The 15758-nt window shown below is 36.2% G+C and overlaps 1 protein-coding gene across 1 annotated transcript; it reads right to left on the reverse strand.

Moving 5' to 3' along the window:
* Window positions 1-11707: 11707 nt before the first annotated feature.
* LOC145663174 (uncharacterized) lies at window positions 11708-15457 on the reverse strand. Its single transcript, XM_081729509.1, has one exon. It carries the CDS (start codon window positions 13248-13250, stop codon window positions 11709-11711), a length of 1542 nt encoding a protein of 513 aa, XP_081585635.1. The 5' UTR covers window positions 13251-15457; the 3' UTR covers window position 11708.
* Window positions 15458-15758: the final 301 nt, after the last annotated feature.

Genomic DNA, 15758 nt, shown 5'->3' on the forward strand with positions numbered 1-15758 from the left:
CTAATAAATTTGTGGATAGTGTTTTAAACATTATCTCTCAAATTTAAGCTTACTTAATAAATGTCACACGTAGATTTAATGAAATTTTACTTAATTCATAAATTTTAAATAATTTTGTTATTTTCAGAACAGTTGTTGCACCATTAAACACAAACACCATTAAACTTCTTAGTAAGACATTTTAGTCGTTGAAAGTTAGCTAATAGCTTACAGCAGGGGCCACGGTGGCTCAGTGGTTGAGTGCTTACCTTTGCTGCAAGAGGTCTTTGGTTCGATTCCTAGCCAAGTAAGTTTGTGGTGGGGGCAACGTTATGTCCGTGGGTTTTTCTTCTGTTTCCTCTCCCTTTTCATTCCACCAATTCATCCATCATCATTTACTTGGTTTAATCTTCGTATTCCTTAAGGGCATAAACGTTGGACGTTAAACTGAAAGATTTCATTTTGATTCATTTCATAGCTCTAAAAAACAATTAATTGGTTCTATAGTGCGTCCACCAATTTGCACTTCTTCCGTCCAATCGAAAGAATAATTTTCATTGAGTTTTGAATTTTTAGATCAAAAGTTCCAATGTATTTTAGAAAAAAAAAAAAAACTTTGTGTACCTTATATCTGGAGAACTACATATAGTGTAGCCAGTAGCATATTTAGAGGGGGCTTCCAGGCTTAAGCACCCCCTGAAATCTTACTTACTATAGTAAAGTATATGAAATATCTTGCATAATTTTCACATTTGCAGGCAAAGCCCCCCTCCCGAAAGTTAGCAAAGGCCCCCCCGAAACAAAATCGTAAATACGGCACTGAGTGTAGCCAAAACTATCATTTAACTCAATATAATGTGTGGGACCGCGGTGGCTCAGTGGTAGAGCGTTCACCTTTGGTGCTTGGGATCCCGGGTTCGATCCCAGCCCCCGCCAAGTGAACTTTGTGGTGGACAAACACCGCGTGCGTGGGTTTTCTCGGGGTTCTCCCGTTTCATCCCACTTTCTTCATTCCACCATTTCATTCATTACTCATCATCACCGTCTCCTTTAGCCTAACAGGCATAACCGTAGGACGTAAAACTCAAAGATTTCATTTCTTTTTTTTTCAATATAATGTGCTTATTCCGTAAAAAAAAATGGAGACTGTTCAAAATTTTCTGCCCCCTGATTCAAAAACTAATTATTGGCTAAGATCTCAATGTTTTGATGCATTTTTTTTTAGGATCATTCCTAAAATTCTTGCTTCATGATTTTTCTCTTCAGAATGCAATAATTAAATGTATTCTCATGTTATAATGGGAAAATCAAGAAGGAACGTATGCCATCTCTCCACTTAACTTGATATATTTTTAAAAAGTCCAAAATTTACCAGGTAAAAAAGCCATGTAAAAAAACTCGTTTGTAACTTGTTTCAAACAAGCCTGTTTTTTCTTTTTTTTTTTAAGCCTTTGTATCTTTAGTCTAGGCTAAGTACTGAGTAACACATACACTTGATAATAAATTTCACCTCCACACAATATCAAATTCGTGTCGTTTAGTTTTTTACTGTTGTCCTCAAGACGATATGTGACTAAAAATAAGTTTTTTTCGTCAGGTCTTGTAAATTCTGAAGAAGTCTTGTCTTGTCCCGTCTCGATTCTCGAAAAATTCTTTTTTTTTTTTTGTCTCCTCTCGAATTTGAAAAAAAAAAAACGCTTGTCTCGCCTAGTCACAAAGTTCTTCTCGCTTCATTTTATAAATTTATGTAGATAATTTATGCACTGATTTTTTAAAATTAATTTCATATAGGTAGATGTTACCAAAATCTTTCCGTGATACGAGAGGACCATAAAAGAATACGATATAACAACGTGAAATTAAATTAAATCTTAAGTTTTACGTCCCATGATTATGCCGGCTAGGCAGAGGAGACTGTAATAATGAGAAATGAGTGAAATGATGGAATAAACAAAGTAGGAGGTAACGGGAGAATCCCAAGAAAACCCACGCACACGGTGTTTGTTTACCACAAAGCTTACTTCGCGCGACCCATGCACCACAGGTAAACGCTCTACAACTGAGCCACCGCGGCCCCGTACGATATAATCCATTTAAACCACATTTATTACCGAAGTATCTTGTGCAGTAATTTTGTATGTTTAAACGTGAATAAAAGCTCTCCGTCATGTTTCTATAATAATTTATCTAGTTATAATTTTTATTCTGTACATCACGTAACACAAAAATACGTAGTGTTAAAGACCTAACACTTGAGTGAACTAGTGTTGCCTACAAAACTCGAAAATTTTCTTGTATCAGAAACGAGACGATAATTTTCATATTTATTGTCCTGTGGACATCACTAGCAGTGATAACCTGCGGCTCGGGTGCCGTAAGATTCCGCGGGTTTGCCTCTGTTTTAATAGAGTTTAGCTTAAGAGCCTGACATACTTTAAAAATACAAAATTTACCGTTTTTTTCTTTTGCGTGTTTTTCATAACTAAAAGGAGATAATGAAATGCAACTTACCACAATCATAGATAATGTTATTCTACAACAGAAAATATGAACCTAAAGAATTTTCAGTGTTGCCATCCACATAAATTATAGTGTTACCAGAATAACATTTTCTCCCCAAAAATCTAAGTTAAGGCAGCGACTAGAGGAACGGACTCAACTACATTTGATTACGTATCATCTTGTCTTGATATCCAGTGAACTACTTTTTAAATAACACTTTTATTTAATTTTAATAACTGTATATTAAAACTGGTTTGTTTATTACGAACTAAATACATCTATTATTTAAAAAGTAGTTCACAGAATTCCAACACAACCTGATACGTAATCAAATGCAGTTGAGTTCATTCCTCTAGTCGCTGCCTTAACTTAAATTTTGGGGGAAGTGTTATTCTGGCAACACTGAAAATTCTTGAGGTTCATATTTTCTGTTGTAGAATACCATTATCTATGATTGTGGTAAGTTGCACTTCATTATCTCCTTTCACTTATGAAAAACAAGCAAAACAAAAACGGTCAATTTTGTATTATTTTTAGTAAGTCAGGCTCTTAAGCCCTGAGTAGCAACTCTACAAGGGAGGCACTTAATAGTAAATTTCGCCTCTACAAAACATCAAACCTGGGTCACCGACTAATCGTACTACAGTGATGATATTATTAAATTCTATTACTGTTAATTAATTAAACTGTTTAATTAACATCTGCTCATGTTAATGTAAATCTTATAGTATATACGCAGGGGTAAAAATGGATCTGAAAAGGTAGGGCGACGGATGACGTCACGCCTTTCCCCTGTGACTATCTTTAACCATTGTATTTTGTAGGAAGTGGAGGAAAGACATAGATGTTTTCTGGAAGTGGGGGAACGACGTGCTCCCGCATTCCCCATTTTTACCCAAAGGTGCCGATTCTAGGGGGCCTGGGGTCCCGAATCCCCCAATGCTGATGTGAGCCCCATGTATTTTTATGAATATATATTTTATGTGTATTTTTTACGAATATACAATATTTGGCATAATTTGAATTCCATTTCTCTTAAAATCCTCATATACACCTTCTTAGACCCTTGTCTGCAACCATACATATATCTGAATGCCCCTCCCCCCTAAAGAAAAAGTTACAGAGAATTCGGCGCTCTTGCTTTTACCACTGAGTATACGATATTTAAAAAAAAAGTACGAAAATATTAATTCACAAAACAAAAATATTCACTCATAGATTTAAATGTAGTGGGTACTTTTGAGACAAATATGTTTCATCTAGTATCAAAGAAAGGCATTTAAAAAAAAAAAAGTATTTTGAGCCCGTGGCAAAGTGCAAGTGGCGCGGGCTGAAGCTGTAGACCTTTAATTAATCTGATATTGTGTGAGATAGAGAAATTATTTTCCGTCACAGGAAACGAAAGAATAAAAAAAAAAAAAAATAAAGTACAAAAAAGGAAAATAAAAACAGGAAAAAGATTATTTCTCCTGGTTGGCTTGTCATCGCCTAAGGGTTCTCTGAAGTAAAGATGTAACATTTGGGAACTCCCAACGTCATGCAAAGAATGGACAGGACAAGGAGCAGTGGTACCAACTTACCAAAACAATCTATTCAACACAAGCAACTATAAATAACGTCAACCGTAATAATATATATAATTATATAACAGGTTTAATTGAGGTTATTTTTATAACTTTTTCTTTCGTAGAAATTAAGGCACTGACTTCTCTTTCTCGGTTCATGAACGTAAGAAGAAAAGCGAACATTTTTTTAAGTGCTTAATTGGCATTTGTTTTTCTAATATGTCAGTTTGTAGACTTTCATTATAATTTTGTTTCATTTCAACATGTATATACACGAAAATAGGATAAACGAAGTTCTAGTGGTGAGAATTATAGGACTTCGAGATCACAATACTGTCAACTGAATTTAAAAGATCATAAATGCTTACGTACATATGTTACATACTTCGGCATTTGCTCAAAGAGTTATTCCATCACTCATGTGCGATGTTTATCTTTCAGTTTAATATCCCACGATTATATCCTTTAGACCAGTGTTTCTCAAAGCGTGGATCGCGACGCATTGGTGGGTCGCGAGAAGTTTTTCCTTTTAATTGTGAAGATTTTATTTTGATGCAGAAACATATGTTGTAAAGTAGGCGCCATTCAGGAAGTGAAAATTGAAAGCGTTTGTTAATGGGGTGAAGAGTAAGTAAGTGGTTACTCAGAACCCTGACCTGCTGTACAGTCAGTAGAGATGCTGGGTTAAGATGGAAAGAGAATGGCTGAGTCAACATCTGTCACGGGGTAGGGCATTGCGTTGAAAATAGTGTTAGCTCTGTGTTACCTTTATGTGAAAATAAAATTAGAAATATAATTTACAAAATTTAATTGGTTTGAAATACCACCATAAATGTAGGTGGACCACAAAGTACTTTTTAATATTTAATGTGGGTGGCGGTAACAAGTTTGAGAACCTGCTTTAGGCTAATGGGAACGATGATTAAGTCAAGTAAATGATGATGGAAGAATTGATGGGATTACATTGTGGGAGGAAACGGGAGTAGCTCGAGAAAACCTATGGACATGATGTTGTCCCACCACAGATTTATTTGGCGGGAATCGAACCAGGATCACATACACCAGAGGTAAGCGTCCTACCATTGAGCCAGCGTGAGCTGAAGTGAGCACAACGTATTCATCGGATTAATGATACAGTGGCGATGAAAGAGATTGAAGACCAACAGGTATGTGTGAAATTTTGCTACAAATTTGACAAAACATCCACAGAGACATTTCAATAGCTTATCAATTCTTTCACGGTCTTTTCGTCCAGTGTTTCTTCCAGACCTGTTTTTTTTTGGGGGGGCACTGCCCCTCTTCCCCCGGAGCTCTGAGAGTGCCCCCCAGAGCAGACCAAAATAATGTGTTTATAATATAATAATAAATAGAATAGTATCAGCAGTGCTCCCCCGAAATACTGAGTGTGCCCCCCCCCCGGAAAATTATTTCTGAAAGAAACACTGTTCTCGTCCTAAACAGCACGCATGAAAGTGCTGTTGGTTGTTTTTCTTTCTTTTTTTCCTTTCTTTAATGCAAAGGTATTGTTTATCATGAATTTGTATCACGTAGTCTGATGGCAAGAAAACTGTTGTATCCTAACATTTTATCGCGGTTGACGGGTGTTGTCCGCAGGAAGAGCCCTGAATTGCCAATGCACCTACTTACGCTTTGCTTCTCATCTGCAGTTATCTGACAAAACATCAGACTCCCATTACGCTCCACTCACTACTATCCTGACCTACTCCCAAAAGACTTCCTGTTTTCCTAACTTAAAATCACTCTGAAAGATTGTTGTTTCCAAACTATACAGGAGATTCAGGACAATGCGACAAGAGACCTCCGCCCCACCCCACAAAGTGCGTTCCAGGAAGGTTTTCCAAAAATGGCAGAAAAGTTGGAAACAGTGTATTGCCAGTAGAAGCAACTACTTTAAGGGACACAGTGCTTAAAATGTTGTAAAATGAACAATAAAAGTGTTATAGCAAAACTTCGGTTTCTTTTTGAACACACCTTGTATTTAACTTTCTGCTAAAACCGGAAATGATAGAAATCCACTACAACTTCCGGTTTCAATACTGATCAACACAGAACACAAATGATAAGAGATAACAAGAAGCAGTTTAGGGTTCTAAGAACAGGTACCACGTACTGTATTAACGCTCTATTCAAACCGGAAGTGGCAGAAATTAACCATTTCCGGTTTTAACGTTGATTGCTACAGAGTAAAAACAGTAATAGATAACGGGAAGTGGTTTTCTGCAATCAATTAAGATTAACTCCTAAAGATACATGACCTACTCTAATTAATTAACTCCTAAAAATACATGACCCACTCTAATCAATTAAGATTAACTCTTAAAGATATATGATCTACTCTAATTAATTAACTCCTAAAGATACATGATCCACTCTAATCAATTAAGATTAATTCTTAAAGATACATGACCCACTCTAATCAATTAAGATTAACTCCTAAAGATACATGACCTTCTCTAATTAATTAACTCCTAAAGATACATGATCCACTCTAATCAATTAAGATTAACTCTTAAAGATACATGACCCACTCTAATCAATTAAGATTAACTCCTAAAGATACATGATCTACTCTAATTAATTAACTCCTAAAGATACATGACCCACTCTAATCAATTAAGATTAACTCTTAGAGATACATGACCCACTCCAATCTCTGAATTGAAACCGTAAATGTTATAAATCTAATACCACTTCCAGTTTCAATATTGAAAATATATCACACTATGGAAATCCAACTTCTTCCGTGGTGTACACGTGACATTGTTACTTGTTCGTATTTAGTTTAATTGTTTCTCCAACGTAACTTGAAGAAATTGAGTTCTTTTTTTCCGTAAGCAATTTATGACAAACACATGGACTTTCTTGTGCGGATCTGGTTCACAGTTAAGGTCACTATTTCACGATTAGCTTTCCCGGGGTTTGAGTCCGACTGGAGTCGAACCTCGGTTCAGCTGAAAACGCTACAGATGCGAGGATTCGTTCGCTGGGCTGCCTAAATATGACTTCCCCTCCTACTTCACTTCTAGACCAACCCCTCTCCGAACGGATTCCAGGGCTTTGGAGAAAGGAAAGTCTTAAAAGTGGAATAAAAAAAAATTGCAAGTGCCAAAAAAAATGCTTTGCTCCCGATCTTCTTTCATATAACACATGCTGCATGGCTGAAAAAGGAAAATGTTTCTCTAATTTTGATTTTCTGGGAATAGCTGCACTGACTTTCATTGTGCTGTATAATTTATACAAAAACGAAAATGGGTAGCCAGAAAAATTATTAGAAATTAATTTACGAAGAATATTGCCAAGTTAATTAAATAAAAAAAAATAATGTTTTAAGTGAAAGTCAGCTCAGCTAGATCCCTATGCAGCAATACTCAAAGCTTTGTTATTCTGCCTAAATTGAGATTAGAGGGAATCTGAACTTGATTGAATAGAAAAGATAACACTGAATTTGGATAACATTGATAGAATTTTTAATTTAGATAAGAAAAACAGCAACAGGTAACAACATCTGATGAAAACATTTGCATTTAAAAAAAAAATGACCTTCTATTGAACTTTTACTGTAAAGGTTCTTAATTTAAAAAAAAATGAATTTACTACATGAACATTCAAATAGCTTTCTAAATTTTGAATGTCTGCAAAAATTACATAATGCTGATATGTAACATTAATACAAACGGCATTTTAAACCACATTACGATTCTTTAATTAAAATGCAAGTTCGTAACAAGATTTTAAATTACAAGTTAATTATCATATTTCATTTGATAAATTTGAATAGTTTCCCTATCATATACCAATTACTTGCATTGACAATACCAGAATCGAATCTATGTTTGATTAGTTTGATCAGTTACTTAAATGGCGGAAAACTTTTAGAAAAGTATAGAAGAATAGCAAGATAGAATATTGCTTAATGAAAATTTAAGATTATAGGGGTCATGACCTTTAATTTTGAGAGTTCCTTGAAAGAAGATTGACAAGGAAAATGAAGTATAGTGGATGATATATTTTTAGAGTATATAAAATTCAGTTTCATAATTTGCTTTATATTTATGAAAGCAAACTAATAATACTATTTAATACTAATACGAAAATACCATAGTTGTATTCACACACTTGACATAGATGATTCACACTTGACATAAACATACATTACTATAAATCAATACACAGGAAATTAAATCACAAATCTACTTCTAGAGATCGATCTTTCTTGGCCAATATTTATACTCTACATTACTTTAGGTCGTCGACGCCTATTTTCTCTAACAACTACCTATAGAAAGAGACTAAAGTTTAAATATGATTTTAAAATTAATCGTAATACTTTATGTTTGCTTACACACATTTCGTCATATGTATTCCATTTTCTATACTTCGTACAATAACCAAAAATTATCTGAGATACTTTCTTTCCAACACAATGGAAGTGTAGTAGTAGTCTATCAATAACAAAACAAATATTTCTTGTTTTAAAGTAAAATCTATTCCTGTCCCTTGAGATACCTTTTATCTTAGCGGGCTGAATAACTTAATAATGACCAATTATATTTTGAAGTTATTATTTAGAATAATTTAACGTAAGTTACATTTCGATTTTTTTTGATAGATTATATTAATTAACAATGACTATGTATAATAACTGATGTTTCCAAAATAGAGTAAAAAAAAAAAAAGCTGGTTTCCGTAGTGATGAAGATACGATGATTTAACTGCACTTGAAACTTTTCATAATTCATTTCAGGATTCTCTAAAACACACACTCAAAAAAAATGTACTTCAAATAAGTTTATCACTGCATGATCAAACTTTAAATTTTAAAAAAAATGAGTAGCGTTTCTGGGAAGTTTGCCACTAAAAATCCCTCAAACATTTATGTTCTTTTGTCACTTCAATCGCGGGCAAATGACTGTTGAGTCAGTAGTAGTCAACATCTGAATAAATGGGTCAAGAAAAGGAGCAATTTAAAAAAATGATAACAGAAGTCTCATTTCGATCATCTGGACACTTCCAAACTGACCCATATAATACAAATTGTTTGGCGTCCCTTTGGGCGTCTTGAAAGTATTCGTGCCAAGAAAGATTTATATGAAAATGGAAAACGCCTCCCAATAGGAAAGCAAGTATAGATCCTACCTTGTCTTTTAATTTTACACGACACGTAGAATCCTCATGTCCCACTTGGAGTCCGGTGTTAAAGCATCCAGCTGGACCTTGCACTCGCTTTTTGGAGAAGACACAGAGTACCATTTTATACACACACAAACTGTCCATTTCAATGCGAGAGAGAGTTCAAGTTGTGCAGGAATTCGGGATATCAGCACCTTCGTTGCTACGACACTAACTATGAGTATTTATTTCCTGAACATATTTGTATAATAACGATAAATAAAAATATACATATGTGTGCAAAGGCGTTGTGAAGAAATCGTTATGTCTTGTGTTCTCGCTGCACGCTTCCTGTAGCAACTGACTTAGTTTTTAAAAATCTTGTCTTTCTCTCTCTTCTGTTAATTTTTGAATTTTCTTCTCTCTGTGTGGGTGTGTTTGTGTGTCCGTTAAAATGGCTTGGGTTTCTCCGCCACCCGAGAGCGATAAATTGCCATGGTGACAGCAAGGGTCCTCGGATCTTCAGTGAGATGACCACTGCTCTGTTTTTTAAAGATATTCTTCTCTATCCAGACTCCAAACAGAGCACGAGAAAAAAATACATACAAAGTGAAACAAAAATAAAAATACAAATTTTATTTAATAATACATACACAATTGTGAGAGGTGACGACTGTCATAATTACCCCCCTCCTAAGATGAAGCACGAGATGAAGTGAAACGGAAGATCTGCTTCATCTCAACGGAGTCTGTAAATGACAATGAGTCACCGACTACAACTGTTGCAGAAATGTTTTCCATGAAAATCCTGGCTCTGATGTTGCTTCAACCATTTTTCGTTTAAGTGTTAGCAGAGAACTTCTTTCTGTCAAATCGTAACATATTGTAGGGTTTCGAGTCCGATCAAAGTTGGACGAGCCACCAGAGTGCTATTTATGTTCGCTAGCATATTTTGGACGCCTTTATATACATATAAATATATCGCAAGAAATTATTATTTTTTTTTTTTTTAAACGCAACTTTAACATATTTTGAATGCAACGTAATTGGCTCTTTGGTATTTACCCATTGATGTGGTGCTGTATCATATATTGTTTTGGTTTTTTTTTTTTTTTTTTTTTTTTTTTTTTAGATGCGTCCTGGTATGTCCGGAGGATGCTATTGGAGCTTTTGTTCTTCTCTTTGCGAGGTTAACTTCTTTATTGATACTTTAGCTTATAACTCTTGTCATGCTGTACTAATCTTACATGATCCACTTGGACTTCATCTATACGAACAATTAATAAAATACGAGAACATCTATCTTCTACCATACTGGGTAGGAATAAATTTAAAATATTGGTGGACCCTGAGGAAGTTCGCTGGTGCAAGCGAGTTTGAACTCTAGCTCGGCGCGTTAAGTCCTGCAGGAATTCTACACCTCAAATACGAAGGAAGGTTGCGTTGAGCTTCTTAACAAGTGCCTCTAACGCAAGTTCTCCTTCGGAGCTCATTCGGGACCGTAGTACAACCGAGTGCTCTAACTTTCATTTTCTCAAGTCAACAAGTGTCATATTCATTGCCAGCCACAATGCGTGGTCATTTACATGTTTAAATTTCTCCTCAAGTTTTGCTCCTCCGTCTTCATTGTTGCATCTCTCCGTTTCCAGATTGCTTTCTGCAATTATTCTCAATCTCAGTTTTTAAGCCTGAATTACGTGTTTTCTTCTTTTTCTTCTTTCTCTTCCTTGTGAGAGGAATGTTGCACCGATATGAATTTTAAATTTCGGGAGGGCGCGCTGTTTCTGTTGCTACAAGAGCGCTGCTCACCTCGACCAGATAGTTTTTTTTTTTAATATATGGTTTCTTCTATTTTTCTTTTTTTTTTAAAAAAAAAAAAGTCGATCTACATTACTATGAAATTTCTCTTCCTGGCGCAAGTTTCTCATATGATGAGTGGCGTCGTCTTCCTTTTGGCACTCTATTTGATCGTAAACTCGAACCCTGGACCGTAACAGTCGACGATTAGTTTTCTGATACCTGTTCAAGAACTTGATCTGTGTCTGGCTCACTATCGCCTTGGTTTCTGGCATTGGTGTTGTGCGGACGGCCATGACCGCGTCCTCTACGATGACTGCCAGTTCTTCTTTGAGAAACCTCTTGCGTCCGGATTTCTCGGATTTGATTAGTTTGTTCACCTGCCGACCCACCTCGTTGACCTCTGTTGCCTCTATGGCCTCGTGGGTTTCTTCGAGATGGTTGGCCTATGTTTGTTCCCCTATGCGATCCATGTTGTGCACTTCTATACGTCTGATCATCTTCAACAGGTAGATCAGTCTGCTGTGTTCTCGTTCCCCCTCGTCCATGGTAAGGGTGCACACGTTCTCTTCGTCTCCTGTCTCCGGGGGAATTTTGTGCTCTTGTCACAGATGCTTGCGTCTGTTGGACTCGCCTTGAACCTTGTGCTGCAACTCCCCTTTGGTTTCGCTGCGCGTTTCTCTCGCGCTGTTGATGCTCAATGCGGTCCAGCTCCTCGCTATTCCATAATATCATTCATAATTGTTCCGTGTCTTGAAGGTGTATCCCTATTAGCTGCCGCTGAACACGTATAGGCAACATGTTTTTTACGTTGGACAACACCTCAGTCTCGGACATTGTTGGACTGAGTTCTTTGAATGCTTTGACTTGCTCCCAAAAGAATTCTCGGAGCGTCTTTCTGGAGTCGGGGCGATATCGTGTATTCCGAAGACGAGTTAGCTTTCTTTGGATGATAGCTTCGCTCTGAAAATTTCTAAGAAAAGCAACTCGGAAGTCTTCAAATGTCCGGAACTGCTGCAAGTGATTATCGATCCACATTTTTGCAGCACCTCTAAGGATCCGTGGGAGGATCGAGAGAAGCTCCGATTGGGCAATTCCATACAGTCGACAGTCGTCCAACAGTCGATCTAAAAAGGTTGATGGTAGACTTGCATCAGCATCTGGGTCGAAAGTTGGTAATTCATCAATCTTGGGTGCCCTCAGAAAGCTTCGCCCGCTTCCATGCGTTTCAACTGACCGTTGGGACTGCGTAGTGTCCCGTCCTAAATCCTCGCCAAGAACTGAGGCATTGCATGGTGGAGGTGAAGCAGTTCGGCTTCTCGACGTCTCCCCTGTGTCTGTGGTTGGATGCACGACTGTACCCATCTCTTGGTTCTGCCTCTGCATCCTTCGGGTAATTTCCTCACTTAATCTGTCCACTCGGTCAGCCATCTTCCTCTTTTCCTCTTCTTGCACTTGTTGCAGCTGAATTAGTTGTTCAGCGTGCACAGAAAGTTGTGTTTCGACACTATGAATGCCTCGCTGCACCTCTTCTTGGTTGGCTTCTATGCGCTTTTGTAATTCTTCTTTGTCGGATTTTGCTTGACTCTTCTGTTCCGCATGCATTCTATTAACGTCCTCTAATATCATCTCCTGCCTTTGTTCAATCTGCTGCATGAGTCTCTCTTCTGTCATTTCTGTCTGCTGCTGCATTCGTTCTTCGAGCAGTTGCAGCTGTAATTGGTGCTCTTTGGCCTGCCTATCCAGCCTCTCTGCCATTTTGGCAGCAATACTTTCCTGCAAAATTTTCATATCTTGCATCTGCTGTTCCTTCTGCTCGTTGAGTTTTCTTTCCAGCCCTTCTTGCAATTTTCTCTGTTGTTCATCCAGCTTCCGGTCAAGACCTTCTCGCAATCTTCTCTGTTCTTCTTTTTGTTCTGCTTTTTGTTCATCCAGCTTCCTGTCAAGACCTTCTCGCAATTTTCTTTGTTCTTCTTGCAATTTTCTCTGTTCATCCATAAGAGTCTGTAGCATGGCAACAATATCAGTATTTGCACGGTTTCTATTAGAAGCATCTGCTTGCTCTGTTCTTGGCGTTTCTTCGGTTGCTGGAGATTGCCTTCCCTCGGCCGACGCCACTGCTGTGTTGACAGCGCTACACGTGACACACTCTGCATTAGAAGAAGATGGGATTACATCCTGTTCCCATACATCTCTGCCACAATCAGGGCAAGTTTGTTGCTCTCCAGTCAGCATTTTCGTTCTTATTTCCAGTGTCTGAGCACGCAATCTCGGCATCTGAAACTTAAAAAATAGAACTGTTGTCCCTTTAGACAAATGTTCACAAGAACAAAAAAAATCAAATGATGTAATGTATAAACGTATGGTTACACAAACCAATTAAACAAAATTATTTTATGGAGTAGTTAGTGCCGCCTTCACTCCAGTGCCATATAAATATCCCAAACTCCTCCATATCTCTCTCTCTCTCTCTGATTCTTTTATAAATATTCACAAATATTAAAGATTTGTTACCTTACATACATATAAATCAATAAATCCTAGTAGTAAATATTTGTTCTCTAACGTAGTATAAAACTTATGAATACAAAAACATGAAACTAATAAATTCATAATACGAAGAACAAACGTAAATCTTAATCTAAAATACTACTAAACATACGAATATACAAATGTCACTAATAGATATATACTAATACTGATTTACTTGGCTCAAAGTATGAATACCTATATTAAGATAAATTTGCTTATTGAGTTGACTGTACTTACTTTTTTTTTTACCTGTTTCTTTCCGGTATCCTCTTCATTTTTGTTTCTTTTCCTCTGTTACTCAATCCATTCAAGTCCAAGCAAAAGGCAGAAAGAAAACAAACCATTTCTAAGCTGTAGTCAATACTCTGTATTTTTTTTTTTTTTTTTTTTTTTTACGACGTTCAGAGGGTTCACCCCCTGTCGTTTTTAGAAAGGCTAGTGTGTAAACCGTCATTTGTGAAGTCTTCTTTTTGACCTGCGTTTTCCTTCCTTCTGTGCTTGAAACACTCAGAGGATGTGGAGCAAAAATTATGCAGCAAACAGAACGTTTCTTTCTTTCTTACTTACTTTTTTTTTTTTTTTTAAGTTAAGCTGTTCTGGGTTGTTCCGCTGAAACTATTGTGTCCGCTATAAATAGGAAAATTTCAAACTATCGGAAATGGAAATTCAATGCCATAAGTGTTGCTACACTCCACAATTTCGTAATTAGGAAGGGAAAATATTTTAATTTGATGTGAAATAATCTAATTTAAGTAAAGCGGGTCAATGGTTGCAACGCCATTTTTGTTTCGAAAACACGAATCCCAATTTCGATGTGACATTTTGTTGCAGTAAACATTATTCGGGTACCTGTTCGATGCACTGTTTTTCACGCTAAACATTATTCGAGTCCCTGTTCGCGGGGCCATTTTTCACGATTAGCTTTCCCGGGGTTTGAGTCCGACTGGAGTCGAACCTCGGTTCAGCTGAAAACGCTACAGATGCGAGGATTCGTTCGCTGGGCTGCCTAAATATGACTTCCCCTCCTACTTCACTTCTAGACCAACCCCTCTCCGAACGGATTCCAGGGCTTTGGAGAAAGGAAAGTCTTAAAAGTGGAATAAAAAAAAATTGCAAGTGCCAAAAAAAATGCTTTGCTCCCGATCTTCTTTCATATAACACATGCTGCATGGCTGAAAAAGGAAAATGTTTCTCTAATTTTGATTTTCTGGGAATAGCTGCACTGACTTTCATTGTGCTGTATAATTTATACAAAAACGAAAATGGGTAGCCAGAAAAATTATTAGAAATTAATTTACGAAGAATATTGCCAAGTTAATTAAATAAAAAAAAATAATGTTTTAAGTGAAAGTCAGCTCAGCTAGATCCCTATGCAGCAATACTCAAAGCTTTGTTATTCTGCCTAAATTGAGATTAGAGGGAATCTGAACTTGATTGAATAGAAAAGATAACACTGAATTTGGATAACATTGATAGAATTTTTAATTTAGATAAGAAAAACAGCAACAGGTAACAACATCTGATGAAAACATTTGCATTTAAAAAAAAAATGACCTTCTATTGAACTTTTACTGTAAAGGTTCTTAATTTAAAAAAAAAATGAATTTACTACATGAACATTCAAATAGCTTTCTAAATTTTGAATGTCTGCAAAAATTACATAATGCTGATATGTAACATTAATACAAACGGCATTTTAAACCACATTACGATTCTTTAATTAAAATGCAAGTTCGTAACAAGATTTTAAATTACAAGTTAATTATCATATTTCATTTGATAAATTTGAATAGTTTCCCTATCATATACCAATTACTTGCATTGACAATACCAGAATCGAATCTATGTTTGATTAGTTTGATCAGTTACTTAAATGGCGGAAAACTTTTAGAAAAGTATAGAAGAATAGCAAGATAGAATATTGCTTAATGAAAATTTAAGATTATAGGGGTCATGACCTTTAATTTTGAGAGTTCCTTGAAAGAAGATTGACAAGGAAAATGAAGTATAGTGGATGATATATTTTTAGAGTATATAAAATTCAGTTTCATAATTTGCTTTATATTTATGAAAGCAAACTAATAATACTATTTAATACTAATACGAAAATACCATAGTTGTATTCACACACTTGACATAGATGATTCACACTTGACATAAACATACATTACTATAAATCAATACACAGGAAATTAAATCACAAATCTACTTCTAGAGATCGATCTTTCTTGGCCAATATTTATACTCTACATT

This window comes from Thermobia domestica, chromosome 10 (assembly GCF_964235325.1).
Source record: "Thermobia domestica chromosome 10, izTheDome1.hap1.1, whole genome shotgun sequence".
In the NCBI taxonomy this organism is placed as follows: Eukaryota; Metazoa; Arthropoda; class Insecta; order Zygentoma; family Lepismatidae; genus Thermobia; species Thermobia domestica.

What these genes read in the sequence shown, in the direction of transcription:
- LOC145663174 (XM_081729509.1), bottom strand. Translation starts at nt 13,250, where the DNA reads ATGCCGAGATTGCGTGCTCAGACACTGGAAATAAGAACGAAAATGCTG.